Genomic DNA, 19,632 nt, shown 5'->3' with positions numbered 1-19,632 from the left:
AAATTGAAAACAAGACAGAGAAAAGAAGCTGGTCACACTATATCTATGCATAAAAAACAGCTCTTAACATCTGATTTCTGTTATAAATAGCAGCCCCTTCCCTAAAAACAATCTCAGTATTTGGAAATAAAAAATTTGCTCTTTTTTTTTTTTTAAAAAAAAAAAGGGGGGGGTATGTATTTGACCATGCCGTTTCTGGGATATTCTGTTAAATGGTATTTAGAGAAGAAGCTTGACTTTACCATTCAGTTAGATTATATCTCAAAGTACCACTATTACCTGTCACATGTGTTGCCCTTGCCAGAGTTAAGATCAAAGCCCTATTGAGTTCTTCTGATTCTGCCGAAAGAACTGTTTTGGGATCACTGAGGAATCGTGTGAACTGTGGTTGGACTTCCGAGCTGCCCAAAGCTGTGATCAACCTTAGAGCAGTACTCTCAACGCTGAAAGAAGAAAACAGCCTAGTTAACAAAGAATGCTTATACTACTGCTTCTAAGATTCCAAAAATAAAGTCTTCCACCACTTTCTGCTTCATATAATACAGAAGCATTTGTTTTGAAAGCAACATTCTTAATTTTCTGACAAAATTCTCCACCACACTCCCACACTGTTTAATAAACCTATCAACCATTTAAGTACTTTCTTTTCAAATAAAGCTCTCAAACTTTGATTTAGTGAAAATTCCAGATGCAGAGCCCATCAAAAAGACTCAGGAGTCTCTCCAATTTAGAGTTCCCCCTTTTGTTACCTTTTGAACTTCTTCATCTAAACATGAAATATATGGAAAAAAATACATATATACGCAAGAACAGAGCAAAAAAGCATGAATAAGGCATGGAAAATTGCAAAGCTATCACCTTGAAGCAGACAGCAGTAAATCATCCTTATTAAAGAAATGAAGAAGTACTGCTTTTAATGAGAAGCACTTTATCTTCCAGCACTCTAATTGGGAGTGCTTTTCACACCAGATATTTTGAAGTAGTTTAAGAGACTTTTACAACATTGTGTCTTTGAAATGCCAAAGCCATATATTAGTTTACTCCAATCTAGTTACATGTTATGCATACTTAGGTAGTCTGATTAATGATCAGGTTTTATATTTCCCAACTAACAAGACAAAACAGTACCCAGGTGAATAAAAAGAAAGATCTTGACTGAAGAAGAAATTTATCTTCACTTGTTCTCTTCATTCTTTGTAAAGGATAAGCAACTGAGCAATTTGAATTTGGACTGAGAAATTAATTTAATTAGACTTCCTTGATATGAACCAATGAGGTTGCTCTCTCTTCCTCGCAGGCCTCCCCCCAGGAAGTATCCTTCTGTAACAATAAATGGACTTAAAAAAAAAAAAACCAAAAACAAATAAACCCCACATTCTGCATACAAACTGTATCTCAGTCTGCAGCTTAACCTTTAAGAAATACAAAAATAAAAATGTCACTTTAACAGTACGTTAAACTCAAAGCTTTTCCCTAGAATCAACTGTGTATCAGCTCTACAACTTCAGCTACTAATTCTATCTTTCCTGTATGCAGATTAGCCTTTCTTTTACTGTGTGGCTTACACTGATGTAAGACGTACCATTTTTTGATCCATTCAGATTCACATAAAACCACCACAGATTTGTGCTAACTCCTTTACATATTCAGAATGAATGAGATTATTTCTTTGATCTGACTGAAAATAAACTATACTAAAGAATTAAGTGGAACAAATTTAATTCTTGTAATGGAATTACACATCTTCTACAGGAGTAAGCAAGCACAGTCCCCTCGGGCAGACAAACTAATCACTGTGACTGCAAGAAGCAGGCATTGCCCTTTTCCTCCAGTGCAATAAACTCAACAGTTTTCTGACACTTCCTGATATGATGGTGCTGGTGCACGTTACTGTGTGAAAGGAACCTGTCACACCTGTGACACTGCTGCCATGTCTGTGCAAGAGAGGCTGCCTCATGCAACTCTGCAGAGCAGTACTGCTAACATCTAACTATATCTCCGAAACACAACCTGCTGAGGTTCCGCAAAACACCACATTCACAGAACTGAGACCAGAAAGTACTTGCATCCAATTTCAAACACAGTTCTTAAGCAACTTTCAACACAGGTTGAAGAAGCAATCTGAGATAACGATTAAATATGGTAACCATCACTCACCACAGATGAAGCTGGTTCTGATTAGTCTGCGGCACAGCAGCCAGGGAATGAAGATGGCTGAGCAGCTGGACTCTGTAATGAGGCTGGATGTGATGCATGCGATAGCTAAACATTTCTAGCAGAGTGTGCAAAATTCCCCATGCGTGAGATTTGAACACTGTTGGCAGGAGCTGACCTTATGAAAAAGAGTTTGTAAAGTTAAGTTTTCCAAGTGATTACACTTCAAAAAAACAACTACAGAGTATACCATGGATAGATCATTATATTTATTTGCAAGTCAGATTTTTTTTGAATCTCCAAACAGCAGATGTGCAAGCACTGCTTTAAGAGGCTGTAAACGCGTAGAGCTCAATCTCATGGCTGAACATATACAGCAGCCATCTGAATTATTTTATGAAGTGAAATTAAATATAATTTCTGACCAATTTAGTACCTTTACTTAAGGTTTTCTATTAAGCATTTTTTGTCTTTTTATTTTTCTTTATACAAGACAGATTGAGTAGGAAGGTCCTGACAGTACAAGTGATGATATAAAGGGACTGCAGCACTCTCATCTGAAATTTACTGCAGCACTGGGGTAACTATTACATTTTGTTTGTTTGTTTTTTAATATTAAGGCAATTTACACATGTATTCATGATGTTGCATCATTAGATTCTGATACGGCCTCCAGTTCCTACCGAAAGAAAATGCTACTGAACTAAAGGAAAGTGGGAGGGGGGAAGAAAAGCTTTCTTACTGATAAAGCCTTTGATGCCCAAGGACTCGATTTCCATGTAAACCAACAAGCGACTATAGGTTTCCACGAGAGCAGGAGCCAAGGCCACACTAGATTTTGCATGAGCCAACTTAATTACCCTTGTAGCTATGCTATGAATCAAGCTGAAGAAAGAAAGAAAATATTTGTTGATCAAAAACAAGTACTTGGAAGTTAAGAAGTTTATTATGTAAGTCAACAAATCTAAACATGACGTTTTCAGACAGAGAAAAGTTGTCCTGATGCATAAGCATTAATAGGTTAAAAAAAAGGCTCATTGGATACTGTACCTCATTTTTGCATGAACTGTGAGCGAGTCCAAGAGGTTCATTGGCAATGGGGTAATAGACCCCGATGCCATGCAATTAGTCCCTGGAAGAGATATCCTCATGTTGCCATTGCCATAAATAGTCTCTACCAGGACACCCATTGGTAAAGTGAAACACTCTGAATTGGTTGAATAAGCATTACACAACAAGGCAATCTTGTAGTCATTCATCTGTAAACTCTTATTTCTTAAACTCTGTTGCAAAAACCTGCGTGCCAAAGACAGATTATATATTAAGTAGGAAGAAGCAAGAAGAAAAATACACATGCATTCCAACATTAGAACCACAATATCCACAGATTAAAAATCGATTATAAATAGCGCGAAAAAAAGAAAATATTTATCAATTGCATCTTATCAAATAACTAGGTCTTATGCTATAGTTAGTTTCATTGTTTAGTAAAAGCAGTTCAAAATATATTTTCTTCTGTCACCTTAGGAGAAAAATACACTTTAAAAAACACTTTTCCAGACAAAACATAGCCCAGTGTACCGCTTACACACACTTTCCAAGCCACAGCATAACACAACAAGGTAGTCAATTTGCTTTCCGATTCTCTATCAGTAGAACAGATTAATCACTCTTAGACTTAAAACAATTTCCTTTAAGGTATAACAGCATTGCACTTTTTATGAGGTGTTTTGACTTTGAGATTTTAGTGCTTTTATCCTTTGATAACCCTTATCCCATCAGCATTCCATCACAGAATACATTTTGAATACAGACCTGAAGGGTCCTATTTCATTGTCTCTAGAAACAAATCAAAACGTAAAACAAACAAACAAACAAACAAACTCACACACTCCAAACAAACAAAACTCACTCATGGTGAAGTTTAAGAGAATGAGGAATGGGAATCTGTAACTTGGAGTTGTCACTGTGGGCCTTCCGATTCAGATGAATCCATATGCAGGTCATTGCAAAAGCATGAGTTGACTGGGGTTTGTTAATGTCAGGTACAGGAATACACTAAAGAAAGAACACGTGAATGTAACATGTTGCATGTATTAACGTACAGAAAACCAGCTTAGATAGCCGGTATTCACAAGGTTAAGTTTTTCTTCTTGACTTGCAACACCACAAGCAACATATTTAAAGGACAGATTCTATTCCTCGTCAATCACTTGAATTAGAGAGCTCTGGAACACAACTAGACCGCAGTAATTGTTCTGAAATACAGCAAATTATCTAATGCCTCAGCACCACAAGTGAGATGGCAGCAGTGCATAATCAAGAGCAGAGTAAGACAGGTCCTCCTAAGAGCAACAGCCTTTGACAACATTTAGAAAATGTTCAGAAATGCTTTAAGACCAAAAGCACTTGAAACAAACATAACTCAAAGCCCAACTACATTAAAAGCAACCAGTCCTGTCACTCTTCCCAAAGTTTATGCTGATAAAAACCACTGTGAGGTCATGCAACAAAATGTACTACAGAATTTCTGCCAGTCAAAACTAACCTAGGAGGAGAAAAAATTCTACACTTAACCCTTATCAGTTTGGTACACCACACATTTGTGCTAATGTATCTACTGACCTCAAACAGAAGGCACTGCAAGAGGCCTCATCACAATGAGGATGTTTTGAGAAAAATGCTGTCGTGGTGAAGTTTAAATACTTCCTCTAACTCCCCTGTCTTAAGAACCTTCATTCTAGAGGAATGCACCAACCGTGACTAGGATTTGATTTACAACTGCAGAAGGAACCATTAATACAAAATGAATTTAAAGTGTCGCGTTCATCTTCTTGCTCCTGGAATTGTCTGATAATATATTATTCTGTTATAGAACAGACATAGCAATGAAATTCCATAACATTATTCCTTAACAGTATCCTGAGTGTGCTAAAAATCCCCTCCTCAAAACCTCAGTCAGATCTACTTCAGGCAAAGGTTTTTTGGTCATTTTTTTTTCTTTTTTCTTTTGTCTACAAGAACACTGACCAAGTGTGGCTATCAAAAAAACATAGCTAGGAAATACTGAAATTTTTCATTTAATTATAAGACTTCTGTAACTATGCAGCACACTACTGCAACACTAACTCAACAACAATAGTAATACCTATGTATGAAGCTGTCATGTTGAATAATAATTAGAAATTCAAACAATTTGATAGACAAGACTTACTTCTTTCTCAGGATAAAGGAGGTCAAAAAGCTTCATAACGGGGAGGAAGTCAGCCAGAGCATTCTTCTGGATGCTGCCAGAGATGAACTGCAGTAGCACCCACATCAGATGGTCTCTCCCTTTAATGAGACCACGGCCTGCCAACTGTCAAAAACACTCAGTAACAGACAAATACTGAATGCAGAAGAAAAAACACTGCAATGATTCCCACGAAAGTAGAAAAGCAGGCTGCAATAGTTTCAATTTTCAGAGATTATTTGGCATTTTATAGCAGGTCATAGACAGAAATTATAGAGTCATAGAAATACACGTCGTATTTTCAGAAAGATGGCAAATGGATGCATTAGTCATAACAGAGAAACAGACTTTGAGGGCCACAAAGGTTAACCGTAGGATTTAAAATGTATTTAGCTCTCCAGGGTCATTGTTTTGAAAAAATCAGCGACTCTTAAATGTTGGCCTTAAGCTGTCACTTTGTGGCCTTGTAGCCAAAAGGAATATTGCGGCAGGCCATAGGTTTTACACTAACTATTCAGAAAGTTTCTGAACCCAGCTAACTTGGACTTGCTTCATCTGGACTCTCTGGGCCTGCCCGAGTATCTTTTTTATTTTAATTTGTTTAGTTCATCTGATACAGCAATTCTCTAATAACAAATACTCTACTCAACCTCTACTCTTACCTAGCTTGATTTTTAGCTTAGATCTGTACAGTTTTGTGGCATAGCACCTATTGTTTTAATAACATTGACTTGCTTTACCAAAGGTTCATTGACAGTCATTATAGGAAAACAACTGAATTTTAGGGCTACCAAAAAGGGCAGGGAAAAAAGTATCCTCCACATGTAAAACATACTACATATAGTAAATTTGGATACGCATGGAACCATGGACAAACAAAGATGGAACAAGGTGTAGCATGCTAGAAATTTTATCTAAATAGCCACATGCTGATAATATAGTGAGAACACCCTTTTCCTGTCATGAACACCATACTTCTCTCAGCTGAGAGCTCAGGATGTTGCTGGCTTACTGTAACCCTTCCTATCCTTTTTAATGGAAGACTGGCAACACCACCTTTAGGATTCAGAAAGGAGATGGTAAATACCAGGAAGTGTATCACTTTTAACAGTATTACTATTAGGAAGTAACAGTAACTGTAGACTGTCACTGCTAATGTCACTGTAATTGGACAAATGATCTTTGATTAAATCACTCTGATTAGACTGGTTAAACAAACCATAAATTCTTGCTTTCATTTACAAGGCATGTTTCTTTAGTTCACACACTGCACAGGTTGTTTGCTCTGCTTGAAGCTTCACTGTATATTGGATGCAGCAGTACAGTACTCAGACCTTCTAAATTATGCCAGTTTATCTCCCGAATCTCGCTACTAACACTTTTTGAGTTGAAATATAATACAATACCCTGTAACTGAACAAACTGAAAACAGACCTACCTAACAACAATGTAACTTGAGAATTTGACTTGCTTCTACAGGGCACAATAATAAAAGTAACTGATTGTTACCCATAATGTACTTCTTGGGAGGGGTGAGGATTACTTTTTAATTTTTATTAAGTTTCTCTTACCAACTGGGAGTGATACAAATAATTTACCTTTTGATGGAGTGACAGCACCATATGAGGAAAACTTGCAAACTGAAAGAGCACAAAGAAAATGAGCTGGCTGGAGAGATGCTGCCACAGAAGCTGACTGGTTCCACCATCGTCAAACTTCTCTTCAGTCTCAGACCGTTCCATGGCATACACCACAAGATCCACCAACTGGTCCTCCAGCACAGGGCAGCGCTGCTTGTGCTGTAAGGCAGAGATCAGATACAGTATTCCAAAAGTCTTGCCATTAACTTCAGGACTTGTACAGTTGCAGTTATAGTACAGTACTTTGACAGAAGGCTGGGAAGCATGAAATGAAGTCTGAACTTAAGTTAAGGATAAGCCACTGTATTAAAGCTGCACTATGTTACAGGTCATGATGATTTTTAGGTAACTCCCTACTCGGTTCCATAACACATATCACCAGTGCACCAAAAAAGACTTTTTTTTTTGTCTGTATTTTAAAGAAATTCATGCCCAATGTTATTTTTATGATCTTGCACTTACAGAAAAAAATATTCTTTTAACATGGTTTTTGTTCTTTTTCCTCTTCCTTGTAAAGTACATTTCAAAAGCAGAAAGCACCATAAAGGAAAAAATACCAATTATACTGACAAAATCAGAGGAAGCATCCCAATACACAGTACAGATGTTTCATGACCATTTCTTCTCTTTCTCACCCTGTTTGGGCTCACCTACAATTAGCAGCAGAATGAACCGGTCAGTACCCCTAAAATTAGAAGTCCTACTGACACAGGACCACCTGGTACAAGGCAAGATCAAGAAGACTTGAAAGTTAATCTGATGTAACCAGCGTGTTCTATATACCATGCATAGAACAGTAATTATGTATTACAGTGCTGAACACTTTACATGTTGGATTTAGACGGCCACAATCTCCATAGCGAGGTACGCAATCATACAAATCACTTAAAATAACACACCTCCTGTAATGACCTTCAACAACAATCAAGTAAGGAACGCATTATACATTCAGATCTGTATGTTTGCACTGATGTACATAAGCCAGGCCAACTAGCAGTTTGGAACTCAGATCACAAGTATTAAATTTAAGCATAGTGCAACAACCTTGTATTGCTCTGTATTTGTACAGTTAGTGGTACAAACTGCTATTACTAAGAACAAAAAGCTGTGTGGAATTTAATTTACTTCAGACAATGCTAGAACTATGGAACTAATCTAACCTCTGCCTGTTTCATTACAGTCTCTCTTCAGGAATGGTCACGTTTCTATTTCTTTTTTTTTTTTTTATTTTTACATCTGGTGCCTGTAACATAATGCAGCCTTAAAGAAAACATTATTACTTTAAATGATACAAAAGAAAAGGAACTGAGCTGCTCAAACACTAATCATGAAAATGCAAGGTCCCTTTCTAAAGGCAAAAAGGCATATGTAAAAAAAAGTTTTAAAAGGTTACCCAAATATTCATAAAATAGTTTAGATGAGTTTAGATGCCTTAGATGAGTTCTTTGACTTACTAGCCAGGCAGCCTAAAAACACCTTTTAATTAATAAAGTAAGAAATAATAAAAGGAAAGAGAGATGCTCAAAGGGGATGCTTGTTCTAACTTTCATTGATGGCAATCTTTTGCAAGGAAAACAAAAAGAAAATATTCTCTTAAATTGAACATAAAATGCACGAATGGGAAAAGTTGGCAAAATATAGTGAACAGCATCCCCTGTTGCATGCTCTTTGCCGGCTCCAAACTGCAGAAAGCTACAATTCTAGCTGTGCTTTCTTGAAGCATGCTTAACACAAACCTCTAACTAGAATAGAAAGCACCGGTTACTGTTTCACCTTCTCTTCCAGTACACAATGCCAATGCCATTGCCACAGATCAACCACGCTACAGGTTTACAGAGAGCAATGTTAACATCATCAGTTGAGAATACTTTGGTTTCGTTCGGTTTGTTGTGCTTTTTGTTTCTGTTATCCCCTTCTCCCCCAGTCCCCCCCTCCCTCACCAAGCAACTAATTATGAAGCAGAGCAGGGTGCAACAGACAAGACTACAGACTAGTTTATAATCCAGCATGCAAAACTACTACGTACAGGGCTTGAAATTTAATAGTTTGCTAAGCACTGGGTTAATGTCCAAAAGCCTAATCATGTTAGGCTATATTAATTTAGGATAAAGTTATTGAAAGAATACAACAGGAAAATATTACTGTTAAAAAGAAAGCCAGAATTTCCAGTAGGAATTTTCAGTATTCTCAATAATTCTAAGACTGGGTAAGGTTTAGGAGCCAGGAAACTAGTAAAATAAATTCATTCTTTTATTCTGAAATTCATCCTTTTATTGCTTTACAATATTCTGTGATAAACATAGCAGTATTTATTATTCTATCTTCTTTAATAAGTTTTCTGGCATTTTTTTTCTCTATTTTCAGCGAACGCATTTAAGCAGAAATTTTCTATCTGTGAGTTTTGGAGCGCTCAGAAATAAAATACTACACTTGCCTATGTCTTTGCAGGATTGGGGTCTTATTTTATTAGCTACTCATAACTGAAAGAGAACTTCTCTGTGCATTGAGACATGAACAAAATAGAGGTGAGGGCTGATTTTCCTCAAACAAACAGGAATTTGTGTTTCAAAATTAAAAACAAATAGAAACTGATTTGGGATTTTGGAAATATTTTTACATATGGAAAAATACAGCGGTAAAAACCACTATGCTTCGGTCTTTAAAAATAATAAATGAAATAACCAAATTACAAAAATGTGAATAAAGTAAACACTCTCCATTTCACTCCTGAAAATAACCTTTAAATATCTGACAAATACACAACGTCATTGAAAACGTTATTAAATGATAAAGAGATACAGGAAAAAAAAAGTACTACCAGGACAATTTGACGCTAAAATTTCTCTCAAGACCAGCCCTCTAACGGACCAGTGGTACCTTTCTGTAGCAGATCAAAGCTTCAATTGTCTTTCATTTTTTTTTGTTAAAAGACTTCCCTATAAGAGAATTATTTTAAGAAGTCAGTAAGGCTACCTGCAGGTTATTATTGTTTCAAATATTTTAAAGAAACACCATTTAGCTTGAAAATATTTAATAAATAGTGGATTCAGGAGATCACACCTCAGAGCCAAAGAGTCCTGTTGAGCAACGGGTATCTCCAGAAGTCAAATTCAAAGTGCATAAGTTAAATGGCTAAAGTAGTTGACACAGAACAGAACTACAGCCCCCTCTCACTTCCATTTTCCACAACCGTATGCTGCCAAGATTCAAAACGAGCCCCTACAGTTTGTTGTTTATATTACACCTGATTCTATTTCTACCAAGCTCAGTGGGCATTTTGAAGTTTTCCTCATTAAAAATGGTGTAAGATTGAACAAGGAAATTGCACTCAAGAGGTCTCAACACACAATCAGAAATGTATCAAAAAAGGTAATCACACCCCTTAGTTTTAGTACTTTGCCATGCTAACACTGATACCAGAAAGTCCCCAACATCAATATATAATACTTCAAAAATAAAAGGAGAAGTCATTTTTTGCATTATGTCATTCCTTTCACTTGATATTTTAATTCCACTTCCACGATACATGGACAGACATCAAATAAACAACTTCCCTAAGCAAACTATTCTGGTCTGTAGCTAGCAGAGATTACAACTACACACCCACCTGAACCCAGCACAGTACAGATAATCTCATAGTCAAAGCTGCAGATCACCACTGGCAACTTGCAAAATCACTACTACAGTATGTCCTAATTAAAAGTTTGTGTAACATTATAGAAACAAGACACCTGAAAAATTACCTCCTTTTCTCAAAGTTTCCCCAACTCAGACCAATCAAAGTTTAATCTAAACTTAAGTAAATTTCATTTTTTAGAAGATTGCAGTGCCATCCAGATTAATTATTCAAGGATTCAATTATTCAAAAAGGACTTTTTTTTTCCATGCAAATCTGTACGTACAGAGAAGGTAATAATATAAAGCAAAATGTTCAAAAGTAATTTCATGACTGTTTTAAGACATTACTGCAGTTTGATTTAAAGAATCAACTGTTTTAAGTATTCCCTTAAATATGGTCCCTAAACCGAGTCTTAATTTGGCAATGTAAGACACTCTAAGCATTTTCCAAATAAAACAAACAAAAAACTCCCCAAAAACCCAAACCCACGCAGACTGTTAAATACCTCAACAAAATTAGTCAAAAGGTAAGTAAGTATTGGGAGTACTACCCATATATATGAAGTGACATGATAAAATGCAAATTAAAACTCTCCTTCCTATAAACCAGTTCACACAGGTAGAAAAGAAAATACTACCACACATAGAAGTATACACTAGCAGGAAAAAAAAATCCAACCCCATAGTCCAACAGAAGGAGTATTCTGAAGTCTGTATTACTGCCTCTGGACTTACAGCCATACATAGACTTGGTAAAAGTATAAAAAGCTCATAAAAATCCCACAACAAAACTTAAATTCCTGAAAGGAACATATGAATCCATAAACATACCAGATTTTACCTTCTTGTTTCTCAAGGTTAGCAGGACAGCTGGATATGTATTTTCTACACAACTCAGAGACGGTTTGAGTGAACATTTTTCTAACACACATCTGCTTAGTTAAGACTGAACCAGAGAATTTCATTGTTCGTCTTCAAGAATATTCGAGAACTAGGGCAAATTTCCGATTTGCTGAACCATACCTAGTTTGTGATGCCAAAAGATTCAAATGAAGGCTCCAATCCTGCAACTGGATCTGTGTGAATAGTTGACAGGGCATACAAGCAGCTTCATATAAATAAAAAGGAATGCCTGATCATCACTTTGAGGTGTTTCCATATTCATTTTTGAAACAAACTTGGAACTATTTGCATTGCTAAGCATCTTTTATTACAGTGACAATCAACGTATAGAGGTTAGTCCAGTTCTACGTATAAAATACAAAATTATCAGCCATTTTACTGAAAACACCAACGCAGTAACACAACTTGTGAAGCGCACGCTATTACTTTTTTTTTTTTTATCAGCTGGCTACATTAACAAATTCAGCTCTAACATTAATTTGTACCTAAAAAGTGATTAAAATTGTAATGTTTTTCACAGTTTTAAACAGAGTATATCAATGTCTCAGTAGAACATATAGTATTCCTGTTCTATACGACTACACCACCCTACTCTAAATTTGCATTTTTGAATCACAGCAGCCTAAACATCCTTACGCTGGTGTAGTTGTAGCAGCACAGCTATAGTTCATGTTCTGTCAGCATTTCCTTTATAAGCTACATTCTTCAAGTTTGTTCCTTGGCCATAAAATTTCATGCCAGGTTGAAACTTTGTGTAGAAGTTCTTATGCTACTAAGCAAGTTTTAAGAAGTATGCTTCAATATATTTCATTAATTCAACTGAATTTCCATCAACTATTTTTAGAGGATGGAAAATAAGACTAAAAAATCAGCATTTTTAACATTGATATTTTTTGACTGTAAGGCACAGACCACAAATAGAAGAATAAAATAGGCTCAATATTTATTTTTCTGTAGTCTTGTATGATTTACCAGCTACAATATACATACAAGAAGAGTTTGATTTATTATCTAAATGTAGACACAGAAAAAGACACAAAATACAAATACTACTCATCTGAACGCTAAACCTAGCAGCCCATTTCTGAGGTTTACCATTTCAGCTGCTTTAAGCGTCTCAAATACAGAAGACCGTTGAATACAACAGTATAGTACTGTTTGCCAAGAGGTAGGAATCTGTGCATTCCAAAATATTGTCTCAACCCAGAAAGAGCACTGGAGCATTGCTGTATTTCACTTACAATAGAAAATGTACACAAGGTTTCAGGATCATGTGAATTTTATAGTCAAGTTAAAAATCTGAAAAAAGTTTCTTAAATGGAAACACTGACACAACCTTCACTATAGTATTGCAAACAGCAACGCCATTTTATAAAGCTTGAAATGATTTTTTTTTTTTAAATAGGAGAGGAATTATTATTGTAACAAAGGATCAACTGTAAATATAGTACTATATTTCAAATTTTGAACAAAGTCTACTTGGTTGATTTGCTCAGGCTTGCCTTTTTTTTTTTTTTAAATCAAAAACAAACAAAAACAAACAAAACCCCACAGGTAGAGTCCAAATTTTAAGGAACTACTTATCACACTACTGTGTTTCACCTAGCTTGAAGAATATATTATAATTGCCTGTTGGGAAGTTTGTTACAGAGACTTCCTAATGCTTTTTTTTTTTTTAAATGTGTTTTGTTTTTATATATATATATATATTAACAAAGATTGTATTTACAGCTTTGTAATTTTACAATTGAGTGCAGTGGATGTTTTTCCACCTGCATAAGGAAAGAAGTCTTGAACTAAGAGTTTCTCTTTGTCTGAAAATTCCAGCAATAAAAGTACTTATGACTGGTAAAGGTAATGGTAGCAGTCCATTCCAATCAAAATCTTAGGACCAAAGGACCACTGACTGTCGGTTTTATGCTACATCTCTCATATCTGAAGAGATTTTATTGACAATTTGCCCTTGTCTAATGGTCCTGCCAATTTCAAGCCCTGACTGTACATGTATTCTCTAACTGGAATCAGTGGCTACAAAGCGGCCAGCGTATCGTTAGTCACAATACAACAGTAAGGTTGTGAACATACCTGAGCAATGTTCAAGGTCTAGAGCATTGGAGGATGGGCAGGACAAGACAGGACAGAACAAAAATAAAGGAAGAAAAAAAGAAAAGACAAAACAGTGACTATGAGGCCAGCCTCAAGGATCCCCAAGTCAGACTAAGCCCCCCCATTCTAACGTATAAAAGAAAAAACATAATAAAGCAAAGCCCAACGTTCCACTATTGTAGTACTGTAACATGCCAATACAACAAAATACAACATTTTGAGAATTAAAAACAGGAACAGTAACCGTCAAGCTGATTTTTTGAGCTAGCAGTCTCCTACTGTCTGTCAAGGGTGTACTTGAGGCTGGCCTTATAGGAAAAAAAAGCAATGCAAAAAAAAATCATATTTTAAATCTCTACTTTTTAATTTAACATTCGTAAAGCAATATCCAAATGATAGGAACAACAGTGTCCAATTAACCTAATATGATCTCATTAAAAAATAAAATAAAAATAAAATAGTAAAAATAATAAAAAAATCACTCTCTGGACCTAAACTGTTTTGCTTAGTTAGCTATAGCAAAGAAAAGAGAAAAAGAATAGTGCAGATTCTATGCAGATTTAAACCACGTGTTACAGCACAGTACAGTACCTGCTTATTCAGACCTAGCATATTGCAGACCATATCTCTTGAATACGGTTGCTCCAGCACGTATCGCAACAAAGCAGTCTGCGGCTCAAACAGATCCTTCAAAAAAAAAAAAAAGGCAAACATATACAAACATATATTGCCTCAACATTAAGTTTAATACTATCATTTAACTGAGTTAGCAATGTAACAAGTGTTTTATCTATGCAGATCTACCTATGCAAATCTTTTTGCTCTCTGATACCCAAAAGAAAGAAGGAAATAATTGCAACTCTTTAGAATTCTTTAGAGATGTTATGGGGAGTAGATAGAAAGACATTCTTTAAAACCAGTAACAGGGTGTCATGCTTTCTGAAAACAGCCTTGGAAAACTGTGAGCAGGACTCCGGAAGACCATCAAGAACTGAAAGGAAGCTAGGTAAGACTGCTGAGGAAGCACATGATCAAGATTCATAAAAATCACAAGTGGCACGAAGAAAGCAGATATGGAACTGCTCACTGTATCTTCCAACATCTGAATCACTTTAAATAAAAAGTTATCTGAAGCGTGATTTAAAACAAATAGAAGCCAACAGCTCATGCAACAAAGCTGAAGGGTAGAACTCCTTGTCAAAAGGATACTGAGGATACTGACAGTTTACGTGGGCTCAAGAGAAGACTGAACAAGTATTTGGAAAAGAAATGGTTATTAAATATAGAAACCAAGATTGTCTCAGGAACCCCCTAAACTGAAAATAGCTGCGGACTATGAACAGTATTCGACATTAGATATGTATATATGTATCCTCTATATCCTTCCTTAGACACCTAGGCTATACTGGGGACGGGATACCTTGGATTTTTGTCCTGATCATTTACATTGCTAACTTCTTTCAGTAGACCACTGCTTCACACTCTAGAGTTCTAACTTCAAATAAGCTAACATATTTACATTTGAATTGCAAATGTATCTTTGCCATGGAATAACAAAGAGCACAGAAAAGAAGAAATCACCTTCCCATTCTCTTTCGTCTCCTCACTGCTAAACTATTTTTCAATCAATTCTCTGCTCCCGCTTGCTCCCAGAAGCACACACCAACAAAGAACATGAAACAACTTTTTCTTCAGCCTCCTGGGCAGCAGTTACACCACATGCTACTTTAAAGGTCCTCCACATACAGTCGGAGGTCATTGAAATACATAACACAGGGAAAACATCTACAACTCTAATGTTAGGCTAGCTGGAACAATAGGATATTCACAGCTGAATTTTTCCCCCCGCCCATAGAATATAAAACCTTTGTATTTCCAGAACATAAAGAGGTTTAATAAGCTTAATAAGGCATACCTTATCATATGGTAAGAGACCTTTCAAAGGAAAACGAAGGGTTGTAGGATCCAGCTTCCAGGAGTTACACATGGCACCTGAGTTATTTACCACAGGAAGAAGACTACAGCGACCTACATGCAATGAAACATTATGAATTCTAAAACAGTGAAATTGGCCTATTATTAATCATTCTGATGCAAAAAGTAGCCTCAGCCACTTTTATGCTCTCCTTAAATTTCCATTGTTTATAGCTTTTTACCACAGGATTGCTTCAAGCTGATTTATTTTTCCCAACAGAAAGTTCAACTTTTCAACTAACAAAATATCTAAGGAGTTAAATCCCCTTCTATTCAGATTGGGTACCCTGAACATGAAAATATTTGCAAGTATTAATCTAAAAGAAACACTACTTCCCATGGGGAAAAATCATAGCACTTCATACTGTATGCCAAACCACACACACAAAAAAATAGTGCTCCACAAATTGTCAGTTTTATTTCATTTTTAGAGGAGTAACCTCTGTGCCCAAAGACTTTTCAGTTTACCCAAAGACTGTTCTAATGCCATTGCTTGGCCTAGGGATTAACTTTTAGTACACTGGCCCTTGCAACAAAAGTGGTATTAACTAGTTTAAGTATGTAACCTATTCTTTCCCTTTTCCTTCTTTCATCCCCTAAGACAGACCGTGGGCAGGATTCCATTCAAGATGATGTTAGTCAAATACAAGTGTCTGTGCTCCTCCCGCAGTCGCAGGAAATCTAGTCAACTATGTCAGCGTAGGCCAGTGTGATTCAGCTGACTGCACACCAACAGTTTTTTGGAGGATAAATTTAGACTCATTAGGTAGTATAGATTAGAGACTTGGGACGTATTTCAATTGTTTAACCATAAGGATCTAGTCTGAGCCCCTAGTGCACCTATGTATAAGCATCTAAATTTAGGTGCCCTAACTGTGACCTAAATATAATTCTTAGTTCAAATTCCATGACTTCTACTGTCCAGAGCAACCATAACACGATCACACGAAACAAAAAGTATAAAATACTTGCATCTTCCCCTTAACCATTTTATACATGCAAAATAACTACCTGCTTTGTAATCAAAATGCTTGGGGACATTATGATTTTACATTCTTAATCTCTTCATTCTTTAAGTTCAGTTGCAATAAAAGTTGCTTAGAGCTAAGAAATAATGCAACTGTCATAAAGTTACTTAATTCCCAAAGCAAACAGAAGAAATCTTTATCTTTTTAAAGAAAACCACAACATGCATCACAATTAAAACAGCAAACTTTCGCTCTTCTGATTTCTAGCAATAAATGAAGGTGAGTTTTTCCTTCATGAAAGAAGAGAGCCAGTACTCATTTGAACTAGGAAGTGCACAGAGAACTTTGCCACAATAGGGATGAAACTGAGCAGCTACTAAAGCTCCAATGGAAATTGAAAACAGGAAACATTCTATGACTGACATACCGGTGGATCTGTATTATCTCAAAATCCTTAAATGTAGAAAAGCTATGATTTTCTTAAGGTCTACTGTAGATAGAAACTACACAGCCACGTAACAAAAAGTACACTTCTGCTATCAGCTTGAATGATTTTAACCTCGTCAATATCAATTTTCCCCTTCAAAGCAAAAACTGACGAGAAGCAAGTCCGAAAATAAACTAACAAAAGGAAAGATACTACATGAAACATAAGCTCTGATTCATTTCGCTTAGATGAATATATGCCCCAAAAGGTTATATGAAACAAAATATTTAGTGAATTCAAGTCATTCTCTTACCACAAATGGAATTTATTCTTGCTGTGGGTCTGAAGGTATCCACAAAATCCGATACTAAATTACCTAGTAACTGGATGAGAAAAGGAGAAAAAAAAAATAAGACTAAGTTGCATATATTGATACAGAATATTTAAGACTAAAAAAACAGTTCATGCATTTTAGTAAGATACATAGAAATCTGCTAAAAATAGTATCTCCCTACACATTTCATGAAATCAGAAAAATACTCCAGAAACTAGGAACCACAAAAGGAAAAATGCAACCTTGTAAAGAGGAAGAAAGCACTCTTCTCACTTTGCACTTGAATGAGAATAATAATAATAATTGATAATAACTGTATAATAATGGTTTCTTTTCATATACCCTATTATTTCAGTATATGCTATCTAGGAGCAAAGATTTTAAGACAAAATAAACTTCAGAATTTCTGTTTGCCTCTGGATAACAATACCACAACAATAAAGCACCTACATTAGTATGCTCTGGATTAACTCTTGGCTTAGAAAAAGTCAGTAGTAGTTTTCCTATTAATTCAAAGGGGTCAGGATTTTATCTTTTCCCAGACATCTAGCTATTTTAACAGAAAACAAAACTAAAAATTGAATCAATATTACATTCTTTATAGAAACAATGACCATTTTTATTGCACGACAGTCCCAAATATTTCTGCAGAACTGAATTTAAACAAACAAATAAAACCATGCCAGTCAGCAATTTAAAGTGATTTTTTTCTTCCTTACTACAGAAAGAGCACAAGCTGGTTGGTAAGCATGACCTATGTTTCCAAATGTATTCAAACAAACCCAATTCAATGCATCAAGACTTTTGAACACCAAGCTAGAGGTCAAAACTATGCCATCAATTTCATGCAAGAACACAGGGATCTGCTGATGCAATCACAACAAGCCTATGCCCTTAATTGACATACCTAAACACAGAATTTGCCATTAAATAAAAGATTCTAAATCTTCGCTTTTAAATTTGTTAAGCAAAAAAAAAAAAAAGACACCATTTTGTTTTGCGTAAAACAAAACTCTAGATTACACAATTTCATATCTTGTCATTACCCAGTGGGGAAGTTTTCCTTCAGGATACAGCTTTCTGATTTCTGTAACTGCAAAGTAGGCTGGTAACAAACATGCATTTCTTTCCAAAATGTAGGCTACCACCTATAAGTAGAAGAATGTATCAGCATTAAAAAAGTTTGGATAAGATAGACAAAGGTATAGCCTGTCTACTAGTCTGGGGAAACCCATAAAAATAAATACCAATAAGATTAAAATACTTTTTCTTAAGTTGTACCCTGATAGTACATTAGATTAAAATCTGTTTTTAATTGTAGGTTAGGCTGTTTAAACCCAAGTAAAACTATGCCTTTACATCTGCCTATAAAAGGCTGAAAACAACTAGTATTTTCACTCACTAAGAAAAAAGAAAGTAGTTGATCTCAACATTTTATCTCATACAACTTACTTCAGTAAGTCAAACATGGGGTCTGATTTTTCCTCTAGGGATTTTAGTGCACAACAACATCCCCAAAAAGTTCTTCATATGAGGTACAAAACACAATAACAAAAGAACAGGTCTTTGCTGTTGATCTGTATCAACTCTAATAGCTAGAGTGGCTCTATTTGAAAGACTGATGAATGGCAAAAGAACGATGTGACATCATAATGACATCGTATAAAATTCAGATAACTACCTCTCTTGCTGCTAAAAGCTGCTGCACAACAGCCGAGCTCACAGTGTTTGGAATTGTTAAGATTTTCTCTAGGATCACTTTCAACAGATCGCGCACACCCTAAAAGAAAGCACACAGAATTAATGTTCTGGGATATTTTTTATTTCTGGCAGATAAATTACACAGTGAATATGACCAGACAGCATCTTCAGTGAAATCAGATGGATTTTGCTAAGTGCCAGCAGACAGACTGCTAGGGAGAATGCGAACACTAATGACGTTAAACCTCTTATTGGACTTCTCAATCTTGGCATACCCCAGATAAGAAAAATAACTGTTGAAATTCTGATGTGCATCCAGAGATATCCAGCGTATGATGTCTTGTGCAGACTGCCCAACGTACAATGTTGTGCTTTACGGGTTTTGCTCTAGTAACATCTTGCCCACCAACATTTGTGAAGTGGTCTTCTTTTGAGAGATATGCATGGTTTTCTACTCCTTTTGTTGGAGTCGGACCATGCCAAGGACTCAGACTTGCTTTTCCCATGTAGCAACAGGGGGCAGAGCAAATGCAAGAACTTCAGCCTTACTGCTTGATAGCATTACTTTGCTGTAT

At 35.9% G+C, this 19,632-nt stretch overlaps 1 protein-coding gene across 2 annotated transcripts in view; it reads right to left on the bottom strand.

Annotated features, from left to right (window-relative positions):
• MED23 (mediator complex subunit 23) overlaps positions 1 to 19,632 on the bottom strand; it is a 37,435-nt gene that overhangs the window by 15,073 nt on the left and 2,730 nt on the right. Inside the window, exons 6-18 of one of the 2 annotated variants that reach the window (XM_080583821.1) lie at positions 19,038 to 19,136; positions 18,403 to 18,504; positions 17,336 to 17,405; positions 15,569 to 15,681; positions 14,245 to 14,340; positions 13,633 to 13,650; positions 6,985 to 7,185; positions 5,369 to 5,512; positions 4,067 to 4,212; positions 3,205 to 3,450; positions 2,897 to 3,039; positions 2,158 to 2,332; positions 280 to 443 (exon numbers count right to left, since the gene is read on the bottom strand). In XM_080583821.1, coding sequence (XP_080439947.1) covers positions 280 to 443; positions 2,158 to 2,332; positions 2,897 to 3,039; positions 3,205 to 3,450; positions 4,067 to 4,212; positions 5,369 to 5,512; positions 6,985 to 7,185; positions 13,633 to 13,650; positions 14,245 to 14,340; positions 15,569 to 15,681; positions 17,336 to 17,405; positions 18,403 to 18,504; positions 19,038 to 19,136 — 1,717 coding nt within the window. The remainder of the gene's footprint in view (positions 1 to 279; positions 444 to 2,157; positions 2,333 to 2,896; positions 3,040 to 3,204; positions 3,451 to 4,066; positions 4,213 to 5,368; positions 5,513 to 6,984; positions 7,186 to 13,632; positions 13,651 to 14,244; positions 14,341 to 15,568; positions 15,682 to 17,335; positions 17,406 to 18,402; positions 18,505 to 19,037; positions 19,137 to 19,632) is intronic. The other variant, XM_080583822.1, reaches the window with a different exon arrangement.

The sequence above is a fragment of the Anser brachyrhynchus genome (assembly GCF_964034855.1).
Source record: "Anser brachyrhynchus genome assembly, chromosome: 3".
Taxonomy (NCBI): domain Eukaryota; kingdom Metazoa; phylum Chordata; class Aves; order Anseriformes; family Anatidae; genus Anser; species Anser brachyrhynchus.
The sequence above is the reverse complement of the archived record's forward strand: the minus strand, read 5'-3'. Positions and strand labels throughout refer to the sequence as shown.